At 36.9% G+C, this 12,698-nt stretch overlaps 1 protein-coding gene across 2 annotated transcripts; it reads right to left on the bottom strand.

Moving 5' to 3' along the window:
* Positions 1 to 10,813, bottom strand: LOC105216327 (lipase 3). 2 transcript variants are annotated; one of them, XM_011190765.3, is made up of 5 exons: positions 9,270 to 10,813; positions 5,598 to 5,756; positions 711 to 795; positions 330 to 475; positions 3 to 267 (listed from the first exon to the last, which is right to left on the bottom strand). In XM_011190765.3, exons 1-5 carry the CDS (start codon positions 9,969 to 9,971, stop codon positions 97 to 99), a joined length of 1,263 nt encoding a protein of 420 aa, XP_011189067.3. In that variant the 5' UTR covers positions 9,972 to 10,813; the 3' UTR covers positions 3 to 96. The 2 variants fall into 2 exon arrangements, with proteins under 2 accessions (XP_054091028.1, XP_011189067.3); XM_054235053.1 differs by lacking the exon at positions 5,598 to 5,756 and having other exon boundaries at positions 1 to 267.
* Positions 10,814 to 12,698: the final 1,885 nt, after the last annotated feature.

Raw genomic sequence — 12,698 nt, 5'->3', positions numbered from 1 at the left:
CAAATATGACTTAGGTTTACTTTGCATGTATTCTTAACAACTATATAACTTTAATGTACAACTAACATATTTTTTATCTACTAATAGTATTTATAATTATACTTTGGATCCACTTTTCAAGGTCACATTTTTCACATTGTTAACAATGTGCTTGTAGACTAGTCGTGGCGCCATCGAAGAGTATAAAAGGTCTATATGATTGAAACCACGCAATTCGTGTAGAGTATATTTGGTATTCTTCAGTTCTTTCGTGAGACGTATGGCATCCTTAAAGTATTAAGATTTTTACTTTTATTTCAATGTAATGCCTCTGAAAAATTGTAACTCACCTCTTTGGTCAGCAGTAAATCACGGGTGCCGAAAAACAATTGTAGCGGAACACGGACATTGCGTAAATTATATTGCGGAGGGGTGGGTTGTTTGTACTGCCGAAAATTTGCATCCTTGGAATAGTAGTCAAATTTCTGAAATTTCCCTGTAAAAATATAGCACGCAGATAATTAGTCAAAAAATTGATTTAAGAAAATCATGTTTGATAAGAATTAAAGGCATGCAAATATTTACGATTTATAACGATACAGTTGAATTTCGCTAACTCGAATCACCCTAATCCACAAAAAGACTTCGACTTAGAGAGACTCCGAGTTATGGAAGTTGAATTGTTTTTCTAAAATGTTGGTGGTGGCCTACGCAATTTAGATTTTGTTTACCTGTTCTTATAAGCTGACCAAAGTGCTTCAATTGATTCCTTGATATACCCGCCGGGGTCGTCTCGAGAATACGTGGAAAGAGACTCTGTTAAATAAAAATATTTTGATGCTGTAAGATTAAAGTTTTCTATGTAAAGAATGTCTAAAACAGGAGACATAAACTGAAAATACTAAAAATAATAAAAGCATTATATGAGAGTTTTGGGGAAGGAGTGTTGAAGGAGTAGGCCTCACTGAACATGTGAAGAGTTTGCTAATGTCATGCGGCGACTAACTGCAATAGATGGTGGATTAACTTCATGGACGCCATTCATCTGAAAGAAGCTGATTAAGTTGTTAAAGAGTCCTTTGTCTCTCTGGCTGTAATGTAAAACAGACCCCTTACTCTTCGTAGGTCATGATTCCGCTTCAAGCAAGTGATTGCAATAATGGTTTCTATGAAAACATCCAGCAGACACTGGTTGAAGTGCTCCTTAATCTGAAGAGGTGTGGAATTTTGAGGTTAAACATGGTTTTCATAGAAATCATCACTGCAATCACTTGCTTGAAGAGGAGTTCGTTATGCACTTTCGTCTGAAGGGGTGTGAAATTCTGAGTTTTTGAGCTTTTTTGTCTGTGTTCTTCCTAGTCCACAGGCGACCACATTGTCCGTCCGTCTGTGCAAGCTGTAACTTGAGTAAAAAATAAGATATATTGATGAAACTTGGCACACTTATTTCTTGGCACCATAGGAAGGTTGCTTTCGAAAATCGGATCGCTGCCACGCCCACAAAATGGCGAAAACCGAAAACACATAAAGTGCCATAACTAAGCCATAAATAAAGCTATGGAAATAAAATTTGGTATGAAGGATCGCCCTATGAAGGGGAATATTTGGATGTAATTTTTTTTGGAGAAGTGGGCGTGGCCCCGCCCCTAACTATTTTTTGAACATATCTCGCAAACCAATAGAGCCAGTCGTTTTTTAGCCACTTCTTAATACAGTCCAAAAATGAAATAAATCGGATAATAACCACGCCTACCTCCCATACTAAGGTTAGGCTGAAAATTACTAAAAGTGGGTTAACTCACTAACGAAAAACGTCAGAAACACTAAGTTTCACATAAGAAATAGCAGATGGAAGCTGCACTCAGATTTTTTTACAAAATGGAAAATGGGTGTGGCGTCGCCCACTTATGGGTCAAAAACCATATCTCAGGAACTACTCGACCAATTTCAATGGAATTTGGTTTGTAATAGTTTCCTTACATCCCAATGATATGTTGTGAAATTAGGCCAAATCGCTTCACAACCACGCCTATTTCCTATATACTAGAACTTTGAAGACGATCTGAATCGTATACTTTACAATATATAAAGTAAGCACTAGTGAAGATATCGGTGCAGAACTTTGCACAAATACTATGTTAATAGTGTGGCAGCCCCATTCTAAAAAGCGCCGAAATCGGACCATAGGTTTTTAAGGCCCCATATATCGAACACGAGGACCTCGTTGCTTCTAACCTAGTATTATGGTTTCCAACTTTCAATGGACTTTATACAATATATATGGCGAATATGTGGATCAAATTGTGTATTATATAATATAAATAAAGTTAAATAAATAAATTACGAGAGTATAAAATGTTCGGTTACACCCGAACTTAGCCATTCCTTACTTGTTTTCTTTTATTTTTCTATTTACACATCTTGGGTGTACAGCTATGTAAACATTTATCGATCGGTTCTTGAGGTTTTAACGAGCAGTTGAGTTTTTAATGTCGAAATCGTGATTCGGCTTGATTTATGGTATATATGAAGTACATATAAAAGAAAGACAGCCTAGTAAACTTAAACGACGAGTCAATCGTATATATTTCTATAGTAGAATGGAACATTTAAACCGTTATAATCAGCAAAAGTCGAGCACAAAGTAAACACACGTTTTGCTATATGTACCATAACATGCCTCCAATACTTTCCTTGCCATATCAAACAAACATCAAAACAAACATATAAATATGTATATTTGCTGTACGCATCAGTTGTGAAAGTGAACCTTTTGTTTTCATATCCGTTTCCGTTTCCGCTCTACCTTTCCGGCACTCCCTTGCTGGCGTACGAGACGGTAAATTTACAATTTTATTGCCATTTAAAGTTGAGTTGTGTGGCTCTAGGGTAGAAAGTGTGTCCTCACCAACTATTAGCTGCATATGCTTATGCAGGTATGCATGTACATATGTGTGTGTGTGAGCGAGTGTGGAAAGTGCAGGATTATTCTAATCTCTGATGTTCACTTGTATATGTATGCTCCTAAAGTAAAGTGCATGCTGTCATTTTTATTGTCATTTATTGTTCTTTCGTAAAGTTTTTTAGCTTGATTTTCAAACTATGATCTTGGTTTGTTGTTTTTGTTTTATGTTTTTTATAGTGTTTACAGTAACACTACTTGCTATTCCCGTTATTGTCCAAGTTGTATTTGAATGTTGGCAAGCGTGTGACACCGGTGCGAGCATACTTTGTAAGACTTTTGTGTATTTAAATCACTTCACAATTTATATAAATTATCGGAATTATCGGAAATTATCGTAGACAAACCGACTTCGTGGCTGTGAAATCTTCACCAATATTTAGCTTTGTTTGCTGTAGTAAACTGCAAAATAAAGTTTGAAAGTCCGTGGAGAAATTTTTGAAACACTATCTACCCGGCGCAGTACCGAGATCTTTCTGCCTCACAGTGGATCGAAAACGGTCTTTCCAGCTCCTGTCGCGCAGTCTCCGCAATAATTGGATTGCTTACTGGTTATTGTCCAATAGGCACACACGCGGTAGAGATCAAGTCAGACGCTAGTTGCCAAAACTGTTTGAAGGAAGGCGAAGAGGAGTCGTCCAAGCACTTCCTATCTCAATGTCCAGCATTGGTCAGACTTAGGTTGAAGCACCTCGGTAGTCATATCTTCGGCTAATCCAGTGAAGTGACGCTTTGTCGCATCATAAGGGTCTTAGTGAACTATTAGGAATTTTCCGGGTGTCACAATGGACAGTCGACTCTGTCTAAGTGAGTTTCACTGCATCTGCGGAGATCTACCCCTTAACCTAACCTATCTACCCGACATTTATGTGCTCTAAGTAATATGTTTTGCATGAGTTCAGCGAAGCAAAGCAAATCGAACGAAATCGAAATCGCGGCAGTGTCGAGTAAGACTCTTAGTTCAAGAAATACTTATTTGAGTTCAAGAAATACGATTTATTTTCGAAATATCTTTTGGTTGTGGCGGGGAAGAGATTGGCGTGTTCTCAATACGAAAGTGTCTTGTTAATTCGTAAGGATTTTAGATAACTAACTTCGAAGAGATTCCCGAAACCACATATGTATACTCATAAATGCCATCAGTCTTCCATCGACTGTATACGAGTTTTGGTTGTTTTTTAGTTTTGTGCCTGATCAAGAGGAGCTTCGGTTATTTGATTAATTTGCAACATCAAATATCGGTAGCTTGTTTTTATACCAGGTATAATGCGTCCTATTCCCAAAAGTTGTTCGTAACGACGGCTTAGAACGATGAATCTTTTTAAATGTCTTTTCCATCTTGAAATCAGTATTCGATTAGATTCTTTGGTAACTGGTATGAAGACGATGATGGTTGGATTTAATAAGACGGCAGACAAATGACAAGATGATCTTCCGTTCTTTATAAAAATGTATCAAATACTGTACACAGTAGCTCTGCTGTAATTGGCACCTTTCGCGGTTCACTCTACAGCACTCTCTAGGTTAATTGAAAAGCCGAATAACTTCAATTCTTACTAAATGGCTTTTGTCCAAATTTCATATGTTTTATTATAAGAATAATGCATTGTAGTGCAGCAGACAACCGAACTGTGTTTGCTTTCTACGATGTGGAAGTGTACCTGGCCTTTGTGCTACCTTCGCAACTGCATTTGCACCATGGATTTGCGCCAAGCGATTCAAAGTTAGATACATAAAAATGCAAATTTTGGCAACTCTCTCGAATGTGGTCACAGGAAAAGACAAAAAGGTATAAAACGAAATCAACACCAAATATGGTATAAAGGCTTTCCAGTGTGAGCAATAAAAAACTTTCGGTAATGTAAATTTATTTCCTGGGTAAGAAGTGCAAATGTGTAATATCATGTGTTCAGGGTCTGTGGGAAAACTGCAGGTTCCAAATGACTTCGAAAGGTTTAAAACTTTAAATTGTTACTTCTAAAAAGAGTGGTACTAACCTTGCGTTGGGGATTCATTGGTCGTTTGTAATAGTTGACTTCGATTCGACATTTCACAGCTCTTCTCTCTTGTAAAAGCTGGAACTCTTTGTTCGAAAAACTTGTATAGCTTGTTCGATTTGCTACTCTCTAACGCTTGGCGTATGATTCTCTAACCTTGTGTATTAAAGTTGAATTTGAATTAAAGGGTAGGTAGTAGATAGTGGGGTTCTTACTGGCCAATGTCCCATCGGGATCCCCGCTGTAAGGTAAAAAATCTTACCGGTTGCTGTAAAAGCTGCATGGAGGAGGACGAGGAATCAAGAAAAAAACATTTCTATGATCTCACTTTTTCGAACAAGCGAATATAGAATTGAAAAATCTCTAGGGGGGACCCAGACCTTCACAAAGTACTGTCTTTTACAGTCGACGTGTGTTGCCTTTGGGAAACAATCTTACAACCTAACCTAATCTAACCTAGGTGGAGGATAGGCATTTGGCGAAATTGAAAATAGAGATTCCGGTTCTCAACTAAGAATATTTCTGTCTAGTTTCTTTTTCTCTTGGGGTATATACATACTCTACATTATGTCTCATTGCACGGGGTAAATTTAGGGTGGTAATTTTAATTCAAAAATAAAATAACTGTAAAATTAAAGCTAGCTTATGGTCATACTCACGCGATCCATTTCGTAGTCGCTGAAACCAACAGTGAGAAACGTGAATAGCAGGCAGAGATTCTGTGTGGGCGCATCTTGACTACAGAGCAGATGTCCACCCAGTTGATTTAGGGCGGTCGATGGAAAAAGTTCGTGTAATCCCAAATGATTTAGAAGCGCCTACGCGTCGTGCGGCAGTGGCAATACATATGTACAAACGTAGGTGCGTTTATAGTTGCGTTTTTCCCCCAAATGCCGAAAATTGCAGGTGAATGGTGTTGGATTTGAGTGGTGTTGTTGCCGGCAGTTGGTGTAGTTGTTGTAATTGTTTTGCATAGCGAACATTCAGTTTTACGCATAGTTGATATCATCGGGTTAGGTAGCAATTGGTGGAGAAAGATCGTGGTTCGGATGTAGAGTAGACAAAGTGCAAATTAAAAAAAAAAAAACGAGAAAAAGGTAATCAATATTCATGCAATTTTCTCTCAAACACTCGGCAACTCGTAATAATACAAAACAAGTGCTATTTTTTTAAATTTTACCCAACCATGAATGGAATGCGCCATATGCAAGTTAGACCCGTACCTATGAAAATATTGTGATTTGAGTGGGTGAGAGGAAATGCGGGTGTATTCACATACGGACATACTATATATGTCTATATGTATAATATGGGTCGGCATGGCGTTGCTGTGAAATTTATGTTTGGTTTCGTTCTTTGTTTCGAAAGTCAGTGTTAAGCGCGATATATCTATGGATAATAGCCGATGCTCTCGTATCGCCATGAGGATTAACAATGAATTATTTGAGGGAGAAACTCCACTTATAATGTGCATACGCATACACAGGTGCAAACGAATGCTTCGAATATGCTAAGGCAATTTTCTGCTACACTAAAAATAGTAATCAACAACTGCAACCTACAACATGATAAATGATGCGTTTAAATGCTGTAGACGGAGTTAAAGATTTGAGGAAATCTTTCAACGCTCCATTAACTCATTTTCATTTAATTATACGCTTTAATTTGGTTCTATTGTTCAGTGAAGAACTTTGCAATTTAAGTTATTCACAGGTGTTAGATTAGTGTACACCTTCAACAGTGGCGGATCCACGGGTTGGTTTTTGGTGTTAAAACACCCCCTAAACTCAGAGAAAAATATATATTTGTTGATATGGGTTTGGAATGAGGTTATTGATCAAAAAAATCACATCAAATTATAAGCAATTATAATAAGTTACAAGATTCTTGTTGTTATTCATATAATTCGAACTTTCTCTACAATTGTACAAGCAGTATCTCACATTCCATGCTATATTTTCCTTGGTTTTTGAAAGAATTCTTCTAGTATTTCATCAACTGACAGATCAATATCCCTATGAATATTCATTGATGCTAGACCATTAAGCCTACCTTGGCCTGTCGTATTTCGTAAATAGGTTTTAATTCTCTTTAAACTTGAAAAACTTCTTTCCGATGATGCTATTGAAACAGGCAATAACGCCAATATGCGTAAAATCTTGAAAACATTCCCAAAAGACGTTTCGTTCACTGCTTCTGAAGCTTGGAGAGCATTCCGAAAATGCTTGCCTGAAGTTCGCTGTTTCCACATTTTCACCTCCGCAAGAATGTTTTGTTCTGAACAGTTGATCACCCATTCATTACAAGAAAATATTTCTCGAGCTTTTTAAGCGTCAAATTCGTACTTTGGGAAAAATACACAAAAAAAAACGTGTCCTATAATAACTGAATTTTCGCGAGGGAACTGCTATATTAAAAATACTTTGAGTAATAAAACTTATCGTAAACCCAAAAAAAAAATTTGCATTTATTCAAATACTCGCTTCAGAGCAACTATTCGATTAATCGCAATGTTACGACTATTCGAATAGTATCGATTAATATTCATACGAACGGTTACAGACGGGAGTTTATTCGAATAATTTTAAAATCCCTAATAAAAGCTAATTTTTCTTTCAGCTCTTTTAACATTTCTCTTCAGTAAAATTTGCCATTTCATCATGGAAAGATATACGATCCAACAACGAGTCGAAATTATTAAAATTTACTACCGCAATTTGGAGTCAGTGGCCTCAACTTGAAGAGCGCTTATTTCTGCCTGAATGGCTTCGTCCTGAGTCACCATTACTTCCCGAAAAAATTAAGGGTTCGTGCGGTTCATGGGCCGGAGGCGTCATTTTTCCGTGATGATCAAGACCGACACGTTACTGTAAATGGGAATCGCTACCGCTCGAATATTTTTGACACGAATTGGATGATATGGAATTGGACAATAAACTAAACGTTACAAATGCAAGTATCTCGTATCTTCCGGTAGATGATATCCTATATACGAGGTGTGAATTTCGCGACTGTCAACTGTCAAAACTTTTATGTTGATATACGAGTACATGCCCCTGATATATGATAATTTAGACGATTATTCAGCTGTATCCATTGCTTATTTTGTCTGTAGCAGCCGCTAAGATTAGAGGTGTTATTATGAGCTTGTTGATTTTTGTTTGTTATGTCTCCAGGCATGACTCCGAGTGACTTTTTTTCTATTCTCAAAAATTAAGGCAGGCTTACAGGATTCAAAAAATCGATTTTTTTTTTGTTTTAAATCTCTTCCAAAACTATCCAAGAATATGTCTTTAAAATTCCAGAGGCCAATTCGACATATTTTCGAAGCTAGAGCAGTTTTAGTGGCCGAGCGTCGAGCAGGTGCGAATGGATACTGAAAACTTTAAAGCGCGTTTTCTCGAGTTTTCATTTTCACGGTTGTTAGAAAACGGTGCCGGCGATAGCAAAAAGAATATATGTCCGATCGAAAAAAACCAAAGTGATCTAGCTTCAGTATTAAATGATCTTCTATTTGAACTAGACAAAAGTAGTTAAAGTTGGACAAAAGTATTATTTAAACTACTTGTTTTGCAACTTAAATTAATTTTTTTTTTCTTAAAAAAGTGATTTTTTTTTCAAACTTCGAAAAAATTTGGAATTTTATAACTTCTTCGGTATTTTTATAGTTCATAAAGAAAAGAAACTTATAAAAATTAAAAAAAAAAAATTGGTTCGACTGTTTCAGATGCATCACACGACCTCCATCACCGGTACCGATTTACAAGGGCAGACTCCAGGCGCTCCAGAAAAATACTTTGAAAAAATTTCAATATTTTTTAATAATAAATATTGTTTTTTAAGCATTAAATATAGTAGTCTTAAAATTCCGTCTACCGCCATCATTTCCTTCCCTTTCAAAAAAATTGCTAAATTGCTTTTTTTTTCGGCTTCTAAAGTAGACTACTTAAGAGAACTTCAAGGGCGAATGGGGCTTTTTTAATAGCGACAACATAATGTAGACGAATGAATTAATTTTTTTTTTCAAAAAACTATATCAAAAAAGTGCTATCAGTCCCCTACCGCCTATGCTAATACTTCTCGAAATATTGGTTTATGTACATAAATAGATATTACATTATACTATATTATATACCATGATGATGCAACAAATAACAAGGAGATTGCCATCTAAACCAGGCTTCGTGGTTGTCAATAAATGTGTTCTTAATATTTCTGAATTTACAGTAAAATTCATTTCACAGTCCCAAACTCAGTAATTCGGTTTTTAAGTCTCCACAATTTCTTTTTCTCTTTGACTATATACTCCTATTCACTTTCAAAGTACCAACCTCAATTTCCTCGATTTTCGCTGTCATTATTCTAAACGGCGGACTGCGTAGGTTTGCCAAAAATGCCACCGGCGCCAGCAGTGACACTGATGCAAATTTCTCATTATACTCTGGCCTCTCCGAGAGCAACACTAAGAACACAGTTGATCCTTGCGAATGCGCCACAAAGTGCACCTGCTGCTGGGCCGTTGCCTCGCGTACATAATCAACAACAGCCGGCAAATCGTAATAGCCAATCTCGTGCCAAGTAAAGTTCCAAAAGCTCGAGTTCGATGAATCCATATACAAGTGCCGCTTGGAGTAGGTGGTGCCACGCGCATTTGGCAGCCACACATCGTAGCCCTGCTCATGCAGTATGCAGGCGAGCGAGCGTTTGCGTCCAGAGAGCAAAAAATCCGATGCTGAACCCAGCAGACCATGCATCAGAATGAAGGGAGGATTTTGCAGACTTTGCGTACTATTTTTTGGCGGGATGCGGTGTAGTGTCAGCTCATAGTTATCTGCAGTGCGTACCAAATGACGCTCGCAGGCGTACTGATTCGAAGTGATGATCCGACAAACGAGATCGTTTGTAATGGCCGAGTTGAAGCCACCAACGCGTAGAGCAAATGTGAGCGTTAGCAGGAGTGTTGCTAAGTGCGATAGTTGGCACTTTCTACGGGTCGAGTGCATTATCGGGAAGTGATTGAGTGGCATGTTCATCGGGGCGTATGAGTTATTGAATTATTGCACACAGAATTAATTTTGAATTATTTATTATTTCCAATAATATTATTTTTAACACAAGCATAGATTTATCACCAACATCAACTCAGGTTATCTATCTTCGATTACAAATCTCAAATCTTAAATATACGCTCTTCAATTTACACTTCAATATATCGTGACACCGTTTAACTACTTCTCACTTTGCTGCTATCTAGCCGACTGCCACTTTTGGAATTAGCGAAATACCTTACTTAGTTACACAAATTGTCCGAGTGAAGTTAATTCGTAAAAATTCAAGTTCAATGTCAATCATCGCTGTTGAATGGCGAACATTTAATGGCTAATCACTTCGTAAACAACAAAAAACACAGCGCGGGACAGTCGGCGCATGCGCAAACTAATTTATGATTTCGCGCTTCCGCTTCTTCGCGGAATGTTTCTCAAATTTCTCATCTCGTCTATGCGATTGAGTGCCAATTAATTAAATCACATTTATATGTTAATAGACATTTGTTTATACATGTTGTTTTCTGGTAGATTTGCTGCTTCTACTGTTGGTTTATTGTAGATTTGATGCTTCTTCTGTTGTTTTAATGTTGATGTTTCGGCTAGACATTTAATTTTATTGTAGGCTTTTGCGAATTTTAATTTCAAATTAGCATCTGTTATGACATTCCGATTAGTGTTTAATGCGCATCTAAACAGTTGTAGATAGTTTTGTATTAGAAGATATCTGTTCGGTATGCGCGCCTATATGAGATGTCGTTGCTAAATCTTTGTAGAGTAGCGCTAATTGCTATCTTGAACTTAAGGTATATGACGTGTGTACGCCGTCACATTTTTGACTGCTTCGCAATTTTTTTAAACAGGCGCGTAACACCTAAATTTACTCATCATTCTGTAGTTTCATTGGAGGCAAAGAGCCAAGGTGAGAGGATGTGGCACAGTGGGTCTTTTTATATTCTCGCAACATGTTGCACAATATTTCAAAGTGATCAGGGTGATGAGTAGAGTTGAAATCCGGATGTCTGTCCGTCCGTCTGTCTGTCTGCCGGACCGATTTCAATGAAATTCAGTATGTCATATTTTTTTGAGATCCTGATATTACCGATGGAAAATGGACGAAATCGGTTCACAACCACGCCTACTTTTCATGTAATACAATTTTGAATTCCATGTGGTTAGGTCACTTTATAATATATAAATCAAGAACCAATGAAGGAAGCGTAATAAAACTTTACACAAATACTGTATTTGTGGCATCACTTATAGAGAGAGGAATTCTTTTGCTTCTAATAGTGTGTCTCTGTGCCAAATATGCTTAAAATTGGGTCGTAACTTCACCTAGCTCCAATATACCTAATTAGAGGTTTTTCATAAATACGGTGAGCTGCATAGTCTTGGATATAATGTACCTTGGTGGCGAAAACGGGAATTATCCCAGCCCCCATATATAAATATCTTGATATCATAACTTGCACCCGATTACACTTTTCCGCGAGATGGTTTGAAAAATATTGTTAGTTTTAATTTATCTTGGATCGGAAGTGGTTTCACACTAGACGGTGTTAAATTGAATTATATTATCCAATGATCCAATGACATTATTTTGAAGCCAGAATGGGGGCATTAGTTCAAGTGCCTCAGTAATGATTTTTTGTCACAGAAGAAATAAATATGTATATATTCCTCCGATGCTGGTCTTTGTTTCCGAAAATGTATATATGCAATATACAACTTTGCTTCCGCCGTTTTCCCATAGATGTCTCTAGGGTCAAGCACTGGTCGATTAAATCGATTTTTTTTATATCGATCTTGGACATTTGTGTCAACATTAACGCAACAAAATATTTGTAGTGATCTGTTTGCATCCCAAACTTATTCGCAACGGAAAATGTCACTTTTTGAGGCGACTTTTCGACATTTGCGGGAATGTGTCCAGGGTCAAGCACTGGTCGATTAAATCGATTAAATCGTTTTATATCGATCTTGTACATTTGTGTCAACATTAACGCAACAAAATATTTGTAGTGATCTGTTTGCATCCCAAACTTATTCTCCACTGAAAATGTCACTTTTTGAGACAAATTCTCATTTCTAATTTCACGAAAAGTGCGGCTGAGGCTCGTCGAATGCTTTGGGATACGTACGGTGAGGCTGTCCTAAGTGAAAAAAGCCTTTAGTAAGTTTTTGGATTTCTCATATTTTATATTATTTTTTTAATAATTATTTCACCACCTGATGCCCACTGTTATTTGTTTTCATTATTGCGAGTAACTAAACAACTTCAATAACATGAATCTGCAGCGCCTTTAATATTTGCATGTTATCTTACAATATTGACTCTGCTACTGTTGTTGTAAGAGCGGATACGCACGACCGATAATATATTAGCCCTTCTGCTATCACATATACACCAGTTGGTTAATATTTAGTATAAAAAATTTAATGAAGTTTATAGCAAACAATATGTTTTCTTATGACTTATCTCACCATTTTCAGCGAATAATCATTTCTGACAAAACCTATGCTAAGCTTTATGAATACTTTAAGGTTTTGAAGGTTAATTTTTACTTCCCTTTAGCGTTCGACAAGCATAAAATATTTTTGATTCAGTAGACTAAATACTTGGAAACTGGTTACGAAACTAGTTATGCACATGATTAATTAGGAACAGCCATTTACATAGAACTTACCTTTTCAATTAACCAACTAAGAACA

This window comes from Zeugodacus cucurbitae, chromosome 6 (assembly GCF_028554725.1).
Source record: "Zeugodacus cucurbitae isolate PBARC_wt_2022May chromosome 6, idZeuCucr1.2, whole genome shotgun sequence".
NCBI classification, from domain to species: domain Eukaryota; kingdom Metazoa; phylum Arthropoda; class Insecta; order Diptera; family Tephritidae; genus Zeugodacus; species Zeugodacus cucurbitae.
Note: the sequence above shows the minus strand (reverse complement) of the source record. Positions and strands in the feature narration are given on the sequence as shown.

What these genes read in the sequence shown, in the direction of transcription:
- LOC105216327 (XM_011190765.3), bottom strand. Translation starts at nt 9,971, where the DNA reads ATGAACATGCCACTCAATCACTTCCCGATAATGCACTCGACCCGTAGA. An exon ending in TGGTCAGCTTATAAGAACAG is followed by an intron (nt 476 to 710) that starts GTAAACAAAATC and finishes ATATTTTTACAG; the next exon opens with GGAAATTTCAGAAATTTGAC. An exon ending in ATTTACTGCTGACCAAAGAG is followed by an intron (nt 268 to 329) that starts GTGAGTTACAAT and finishes TAATACTTTAAG; the next exon opens with GATGCCATACGTCTCACGAA.